This window comes from Sinocyclocheilus anshuiensis, unplaced genomic scaffold (genome assembly GCF_001515605.1).
Source record: "Sinocyclocheilus anshuiensis isolate Anshui unplaced genomic scaffold, SAMN03320099.WGS_v1.1 scaffold179, whole genome shotgun sequence".
NCBI classification, from domain to species: domain Eukaryota; kingdom Metazoa; phylum Chordata; class Actinopteri; order Cypriniformes; family Cyprinidae; genus Sinocyclocheilus; species Sinocyclocheilus anshuiensis.
In genome coordinates, this window is record NW_015549577.1 from 94,241 (window position 1) to 103,616 (window position 9,376).

At 37.0% G+C, this 9,376-nt stretch overlaps 1 protein-coding gene across 2 annotated transcripts in view; it reads left to right on the forward strand.

Moving 5' to 3' along the window:
- The window catches only part of znf385b (zinc finger protein 385B), a 62,205-nt gene extending 53,199 nt beyond the window's left edge, over positions 1 to 9,006 (forward strand). For both annotated transcript variants that reach the window (XM_016445613.1, XM_016445614.1), the window contains exons 4-8: positions 74 to 248; positions 4,268 to 4,579; positions 6,059 to 6,243; positions 6,509 to 6,610; positions 7,913 to 9,006. In XM_016445613.1, coding sequence (XP_016301099.1) covers positions 74 to 248; positions 4,268 to 4,579; positions 6,059 to 6,243; positions 6,509 to 6,610; positions 7,913 to 8,125 — 987 coding nt within the window. In that variant the 3' untranslated portion in view covers positions 8,126 to 9,006. The remainder of the gene's footprint in view (positions 1 to 73; positions 249 to 4,267; positions 4,580 to 6,058; positions 6,244 to 6,508; positions 6,611 to 7,912) is intronic.
- The last annotated feature ends 370 nt before the right edge of the window (positions 9,007 to 9,376 follow it).

Here is a 9,376-nt window from a genome sequence, read left to right on the forward strand (position 1 = left end):
TGTGAGATTGCAGTCCTAGATGGTAGTGTGAGAAATGAGCCTGATTGGATGGTTCATTTGTTTTCCTTTGTAGAGCCAAGCCGAGGCGCACTACAAAGGCACTAAACATGCCAAGAAGCTCAAAGCACAGGAGTCCACGAAAAATAAGCAGAAAAGTGCAGCCGCCCAGGACAGCGGCGCTAAGACAATCACCACCACCGTCACTTCCTCCTGCACTGCAATCACTGCCAGCTGCTCTGACCAACCAGGTTAATAGCTCCTTTTGTTCTTGCTCCACATCACCTGTCCCGTCCTCTTTCTCCACTCCTGCCCTCTCCATGTGTGTTTACTCCCATGCTTTTCTCTCCAACACTCTAACCCCCAAACCCTGTTTACGCTCCATCTTTGTGCTTGTGTTTGTGTGTACTGTATGTAGTCATATTTTTCCTCGTAAAAGCCAATTTAGGATGACCGGGGCCATCCATCAAGCTCAAAAACGTGCTCGTTGCTCGTGTGGCGAGGTAAGGTGCAGCCCTGCTGCGGCAGTAATCACCCATATGCTTTATCATGCTAACAACAGATCACTTTCCTGCAGCTCTGTTTGCTTGTTTCATCATGACCTGCCTATTGAGTTTCCCGCACATGATCTTTTTGTCTATTTTTGTGTTGCGTTTAAATGTTTAATTATGGAAAACGCATACAGAATTGGAACAGGTCTGATGCGTGCTGGGATGCTGTTGTTTTCTTTTCTTTTTCTTCCTCCCTGGCCTTTGATTTGACTGAATTAGATTTGTGTTACATTTCAAAGAACATAATCATCTGATCTTTGCTTCACGCTGTGACCCACTCAATTTCAGGCCCTTGTGTCTGATTAAGAATCGAGACCGGGATGCATCAAGACACATGCCCTACGGGGTGCAAATCCGAGCCAGTGCATACTTTCCGAATTCGCTCGGTCTCTAGCTGGATACAGATTTGGGTACGCCTCATTTATTTAGGCAGTGGTGGTCCTCATTGATGCAGTGTCTTTGCACAAATCAGGCCAAATGAATGTCAGCCTGATTCACAGATGGCTTATGGGTCCTCGCTGTCACACCGTCATAGTAACGTGACGTTGAGCTCGGACCGAGACTCGGGAGGGGGCTGCTGTTGCCGTCTCTCCCCGAGCCCTGGCAACGCACAATGCAGTCAGATTTAGTTTACATGGGAAAACTTCAAGCACTAAATCATTAAAATTGCTAGCTCCAGTGTTTTACATAAGAGCCCGCTTTATGTAATGTTTCAGAACTCCGTGTGTTGGATTATGTGTGCACGGGGTGTGTGTGCACACGGTAATTGCTCTGTGTTGTTTTAAGATCCAAGAAATGTTCCGCACTCACTGACTTTCTCAGAAAAGATAGAGCAAGGTCGTTTCAATATTGCGGTCGCTGCTTGATCTGCGTCCAAACAACAAATGCCAATTGTTATCACTGTGGCTCTGTTCCAAAACCTAGGAAGCTGCCTACGTAGGCTGTATTTTAAGGCATTATAGGCACACTCTTGTTCCAAAGGGTAGAGAGTTTTTCTTAGCCAAATTCTAAGTCGGAATTATACACTACCAATTTGAATGGTGACAGTAAAGACAAAAATGTCAGTTTCAAATAAATGCTGATCTTTTGAACTTACCGTTTATCATAGAATCCTGTAAAAAAAAAAAATGCATCACCATTTCCATCAAAATATTAAGCAGCACAACTGTTTTTAACATTAATAATAATAATTGTTTCTTGAGCATTTTGGAATTTTATTTTTGAAAGATCATGTGACACTGATAATGGCTCCTGAAAATTCAGCTTTGCCATCACAGAATAAAATTAAAATGTAAAATTATTAAAATAGAGCACTTTAAAAAAAATAAAAAAAATTAATGTATTTCACAATATTACTGTTTTTACTGTATTTATTTACTGTAAATAAATGCAGCCTTGGTGAGCATAAGAAACGTTCAAAAACATTAAAAAAAATGTACCAACCCCAAACTTTAGAACTATAATGTTTCTGCCGTTCTATTACGAGCTATAATTCAAGATTATTTTATTTAATTTTATTTTATGCATTTCCTGGGAAACAAACCCATTACCTTGCCGCCTTACCTTGCTAGCACCATGTTCTAATGTTTGAGCTACTGTTTGACTTATAAATATTCCAAATATAATTCAGTTAAATTAAATTTAATACCTAATACTATTAATTAAATTAAAAAGTTTAATCTAATTAAAAATTGACTGTTGTAGCCAATATTTGTGTGTGCTGCTGTCTTTCTATGCTTTCGATTTTTATGAAGAGTTGCTGCTTACTGTATATTAGGTGGTCCAAACTGGCTTAAAAGGCAGCTGCCTGTGTAAGCAATGAGGAAGCTTACTAGGTTTTGAAACAGAGCCTATGATTTCTGTTAGTTTTGAAAAGTTTGCCAAATAGTTGTACTTTATCTCTGATCTATTTTCTTATTCAGCTACAATACGTTCTTTATGACTCACCGCAAAGATATTGAGAACAAGACCAAAGAGGCATATGTCTCCACGTCTACCTACCATGCTTTGGTAGATTTGAATATAAACTCAAACTTGGATAGAGAAACAAAAATGCAAAAGAGCAGCAGTTCCAGCCTAGAGGTTCAGGTTAGTGTCAGCGGGTGTAATGTCACTGTACGAGGGAACATTAGACTGTTCTGGCTGCTTTGAGTCCTCCGGGAGAGAAAAAAAAGCACGAGCAGAGAGTGACATTCATATAAACCAGCGAAGTATTCCCTCAGAGGCCTGTTAGAGAGTGGGTGGAGAGTACAGGCATTCGACATCAAGTGCTTTTAGGGCCTCCAGCGGCATGTAACGCAATGACAAGGGCGTAAGGGTGATGGGCGATCCCGGGGTCACATCTTATCACATTACAGCATGCCGGACCCGAGCAGTCACTGCGGCGTTAGAAGGGAGCCTGACCCTGTGTAACTCATCTGACATAGAAACTAGAGCACTTGCCTGCAGTGAAGGGCCTTATCAAACCCAACCACACAAATTGGTTAAGAAAAAAATAATAACAGGAAGGAGTTAAAAAAAAATATAAAAAAATAATCTATTAAAAATAATAATATTTGTGAAGTATAATAATAACTATTATTATTATTATTATTATTATTATTATTATTATTATTACTACAACTACTACAACATGCTTTTAAACCTTTTAAACCTATTATTATTATTATTACTACAACTACTACAACATGCTTTTAAACCCTCAAGCTTCTATTTTGGTGAAAGGAAGGAAGAAGTTTAAGGTTATGGTTGACTGTTTTAATATGCTTCTTATTTAAAAAATAAATAAAAATCCATTAAATTCATTAAATCTCAAAAGTACATGTTGCATGTAGACTATAGAGCTGAAAAATGTGTAATAATAATAAAGAAATTATTACTTATTTGAAAAGTGTTAAAATAATAATTTATTATTATTATATGCATTTATATGCAAATCTAATTTAACCTTCAAGCTTTTATTATTTTTTATTTTAAAAATATCCATTAAACCTCAAAAGTACATGATGCATGTTGACTATAGAGCTGAAGAATGTGTTCAGAAAGAGCTTTATTGCCAAGTATGTTTGCACATACAAGGAATTTGTTATCCATCCCTGATCGTGTTTGAGAAACAAAAAACAGGAAAAACTAACAAAAACAATACAAACACTGGAGAGCCAAACACTGAGGCTGCCGTCTGCGGCGCCATCGCTGTACCGCTGTGTTGTTGTTATTATTATTATTATTATTCTATGCATTCACTCAAGTCTAATTATACCTTTTAACCTTCTAAGCTTTTATTTTGGTGAACTGAAGGAAGGCATTTGAGTTTCTGCTTATAGTTCACTATTTTTGGGGGGGGTTTAAAAAAAACGATCCATAAAACCTCAGAAGAATGTGTGCATATAGACTATATATATTTAATTCCATCTCAGCCTTTTGTGGTTTATTAATCGCACTAGGCCACAAAATCAGTTTTCTTTTCAATTAATTGTGTAGCCCTAATTTCTTTATTGACGTAGACACTGTTCTTGCTTCTTCACCTAAGTCATCTGATGTAGAAACTAGAGCACGTGCCTTGCAATGAACGGCCTTATATCAAACCCACAATGCTGGAAAAAATAGACAGGAAGGAGTAGAAAAATGTGCCAGTGCACAATACAACATGCTGAGCCCTTCACCACTAACTGTCAGATCTGCTCTTTCCTTGTTTCTTTCTCTCTCTCTCATGTTCCCAGAGAAAAGTGAAGAGCCACTGGCTGCGCACAAAGTCCCTGCCTCCCCGCAAGCCTTTGTGCCAGCTCCTGCTGCGCCTGCAGTGGCATTAGTGCCCAACCCTTGCAAGACGGCACCCACGCATGCCAGCCCACCCACTGAGCCGACAGGACATGCAGCGGCCCTGAAGAACACCTCCAAACCAGCAGCGCTGCCAACAGCCCCATCAGAGCCCAGCGCGGAGACCGAGGAGGAGAAAGCCAAGAAGCTCCTGTACTGTTCGCTGTGCAAAGTGGTTGTCAACTCCCTCTCACAGCTGGAGGCACACAACACAGGTGTGGCCAACATCTGCCTCTGCATCGCAATGTCTTTCCCATGGTTATGCGTTCTTCTTTATCATAAATGTTTCATAGAGGGACCCTCCGGGGTTTGGGAGTGTGGAAATGTACTTGCAGTTAAGACATAAATCAAAACCAGCCTAGCAATGTGAGGATCATCATTGATAATGTATGAAGAACTGGGAACTGTAGACGGGGTTCCCACGGTCATGGAAAATTTGGAGATATTGTGGATTTTTAAAAAGGCAATTTCTAAGCCTGGAAAAGTCATGGAAACTAATCAACTATTAAAAAGTCATGGGCATTTATGTAGTCGATATGCATTTCATCTAGTTATGCTCAGCTTTAAAATATTTCATCTGCAATAAATTGTCTTTTTTAATGCTTAGAAACATTATCCAGACACACTGGGAGGAATATGTTCAGATATGTGTGCTGCAGTCAGACTAGTATTAATATATTCATATTTGTCATGCTTTTGATGACATTCACTATATATTTCAATATTTTCATATTTGCTCTGAAATGGCTTAAAAGGCTTTTTTTAAATCAGAAGAAATGGTATTTCAACCAAACATCCATTTTTGGCAAGTTGATTTAAAAAATGCAAGAAAAATGCAGTAAAATCTTTTTCCCACTGTTTTTTGCTAAGTGAACATTAAGAAGAATTCTATAAGAATTACATACAGTAATAAACAACAATCATTGAATAACATTGAATCAGTCATACAAAAGTGTATAATTGAAACATACACGAGTTCAAAAGTTTGGGGTCGATATTTATTGTTTTTGAAAGAGTCTCTTCTGCTCACCAATGCTACATGTATTTGATCAAAAATACAGAAAAAATATGTAATATTATGAAATATTATTGCAATTTAAAATAACTGTTTTCTATTTGAATATATTTTATATTATATAAAATGTCATTTATTCCTGTGATGCAAAGCTGAATTTTCAGCTTCATTACTCCAGTCTTCAGTGTCGCATGATCCTTTAGAAATCATTTTAGTATGCTAATTTGGTGCTCAAGAAGCATTTATTATTATTATCCATTTTGAAAACAGTTCCTGCTTAATATTTTTGTGAAAACTATAATTTCAGTATTCTTTGATGAGTAGAAAGTTCAAAAGAACAGCATTCATTTGAAATAGAATACATTTGAAATTTTTTGTAACATTATACATATCTTTACTGTTACTTTTGATTAGTTTAATGGGTCTTTGCAGAATAAAAGTTTAGTTATTATTATAATCTTTCCTCAAAATAAAATCTCACAGACCCCCTAAACTTTTGAACAGTAGTGTAATTTTAAACTGATCCATGGAAATGAATCAAACTCTAATGACTTAAATAACCAGTGTAAGAAATGAACTTCTAACAACCAAAGCCTTACAGTTTGCATTGAATAAACAGATTAGTTTCTTTTCCCCTTGTTAAGCCAGAGAAAACATCCTGCTTTGTCTGTTTCATCAGGTTCAAAGCACAAAACAATGCTGGAGGCACGAAATGGAGCTGGACCCATTAAATCGTACCCCAGACCCGGGTCCAAACTCAAAGTTCAGGCCACACAACTTAACAAAGGCTCAGGCTTACAGAACAAGACGTTTCATTGTGAAATCTGTGATGTCCACGTCAACTCAGAAATCCAGCTTAAGCAGGTATTCAGTTCAGTTTGAATGCATCTTTGGTTGCATTTGGCATGATCATTATTTATGCAGTTGACAACTAGACGTAACGCGTACAGTGATGAATAATGAAAGCACTATAAATAGTAATGTGATTCTGTGGCTTGATCTTACCCAATTTGCATGTTGTACTTCATGTTATGCAGTTTAGGCTTTGATCATTTGGTTCAGTGTTAGGTTTGGTCACAAATGGGTTTCGGTTGCATTACAATGGTAATGAATTCTGTTTTCTTCACAGCATATCTCCAGTAGGCGGCACAAGGACAGAGTGGCAGGCAAACCCACCAAACCCAAATACAGCCCTTACAACAAGCAGCAGCGGAGCTCCAGCTCTCTGGCAGTAATGCATTATTTATGCTCTTCATAATCAAGCGCTTTCATCAAGTGTTACTCGCATCTCAAGTATCAATGCTGTGAGGAGTTTGTTGCGCACTTTCTAGGCTAACAAATGCCTCTTTGGGATGCTAAAGCTTCACAAGGACTCAACGCTCGCTTGGCATTTTTCAAATTATATGCAAAATATGTTTGAAACAACTTACTGTTTGTAGAACAGTTCTCTAAACTCCGCCTCCCTTTACTGTCGCTAGCTCAGACAGGCTTCACAGAATGTCACACAGGAATGATTTTCTTTTCTTTTTTTTCCTTTCTTTTAAGTGTTCCCTGTTCTCTGTTTACAATATTTATAGGTAATTTATATAAATCCCATTTAAAACTATCCAAACTTACACATCCATATCAACTATCCATAGACTTACACTATAGACTTAAGCCCCGTTCACACCAAGAACGATAACTATAAAGATAACGATATTAGCGTCCACACCAGCGAACGATATCGTCTGTTTATTCTAAGCGCACGTGCATCTGCCGCTTTAAATTCTCGAGCTCGTTACAGCAGGATGGATTCTGATTGGCTGTCGTTCTGAAAATGATTCCAACGGTATCGTTTCTCTGTGCCTTTATAGTTATAGTTGTAGTGTGGACTCTGCTATTCTTTAATATTGAGAACGATTTTTAGAACTATATCTTTATAGTTATCGTGCTTGGTGTGAACGGGCCTTTAGACATATTTTAATACTTTACACATAACAACAACTTTAACTTTTTAAAATTAATATTATATAAATTATTGTTGTTGTTGTTGTGGCTATTATCAGTAAATAATAATAAGTAATAATTATAATAATAATTAATAATTCTAATTATAAGCTATAATAATAATAATGATTATTATTATTATAGTAATATATTTAAACTAAAATTATGTGTATTTATAGTTCCAATACATTTTTTCATTATATGATTATTATTATTATTATTATTATTATTATTATTATTATTATCATCAGTAAACAATTAAAATAGCTATAAATAATAATAATTATAGCAACAGTAATCAAATAGTAATTATTATTTTTAAAGTATTAAACTATTAATATTGTTCTTTTCACAAATATATGGTATATATTGTAAAAAATTGCATCACTCAGTCTCAGTTTTTAATTACGACTCAGGCTTTTGTGGTTTATTATTTGCACTAGGCCATAAAATCAATTTCCTTTCGATTAATTGTGCAGCACTGATTTCATTATTGACATACATATCCGCCAAAGTGGTTCAGTGATTTGTCTTTTTCCTCCAGGCCAAACTCGCCCTGCAGAACGACTTGGTGAAGCCCCTTTCACCGGCTTTTCTCTCCACACCCTTCTGCCCCACCACAGTCCCGTCCATCTCCCTCCACGCTCGTCCCAACACCTCCATCTTTCAGACGGCCTCGCTTCCGCACTCCTTTCTCCGCGCCGCTCCGGGACCGATCCGACCCACCACGGGCTCCATCTTATTTGCGCCTTACTGAGTGAGCGCCCACATCGGAACGGTTGTTTCTCGAACTATGCCATGCTACGGCTGTATGCCGAAGTGCAGATCTTGAAACAGTGGTGTATTTATTAAATCTGTATCCTCAACTGTCCTCACTGTCACAAAACCCAGGAAGGATGTCGTCTTTGTGAGGGCTTTTGCATTTGAAAAAATGTTGAACTGCTTCCTGAAAGACTTGAATTATCATGGTCTTCCTTTTCAACTCAACCAACCAACCAACTCCAGACAAGCACATGTATTGAGGCGCTGTCGGAAACCATCCCAGATCTTACCGTAGGACAGTACGTGTTCATTCAACGGCTTGATGTTGTCAGGGAGCCTGTGATGCAGTTTTTGACCTGTGTGCTGTCTTGTATGGTGTAGTCAATAAGCTCAGTCACCAGTACTTCGGTGATGCCCACTCTTTCCATTTTAACAGGAAACACAACATTTCTCTTCACACGTGTTCAGGTTCCTCTTTTCGTCATATAAGTAGATTCAACCTGTTTTCATCATGAAACAAACTGTGTAATAGGAAAACCGTGGGCCTTTCATCTCTCGGTGATATCCTTATTTGTCACGAGACTGTAATCATCTGCAGCTCTCTGATAATGCAATAATGTATAGATCATTGAATATTGATATTCTCCATAGTGTATTTAATGTTTACCTGCCAGGTTGCAATACTAGTTGTATTTTATGAGCTGAAGGAGGCACTAAGAGAGCTAGGTACAATATTTGGTACATTATTTTTAGAAATCAAGAGAGAACAATTTCCATTGACTGAGAATTCTTTATTTGGCTGTGGAATTTCATCGTCCATTGTATAAATGTATTTATGTATGAGAGTCTGTACATAAAGATACTACATTTTGAATAAAATAATATATTTCAATGATTTCTTCATGAATTTATACTGTATATTACTTTTCATTAATCATTATTGCTCATTATTAAATGTTTAGTGAAGTGCATCCATATCACATAAATCAGCTTCATATTTATTTTCAGATACTTTTTTAATTATGTTGTTTCTACTGTACATTTTTTTGTTGAGTTCATTTATTTGTGTAGGAGATTTGTTTGATAAATTGTATTAAAACATGTTCACTGTTGTGTAATTTGATTAATTATTTTTTCCCCCATAGTCCCTAGTCTTTTTCATCTCCTTGATGAATGACACATTCAAATCTGGTTTGCTAATATAAATAACATGTTTGAAAAATACAATTAATGACTCTTCAAATGA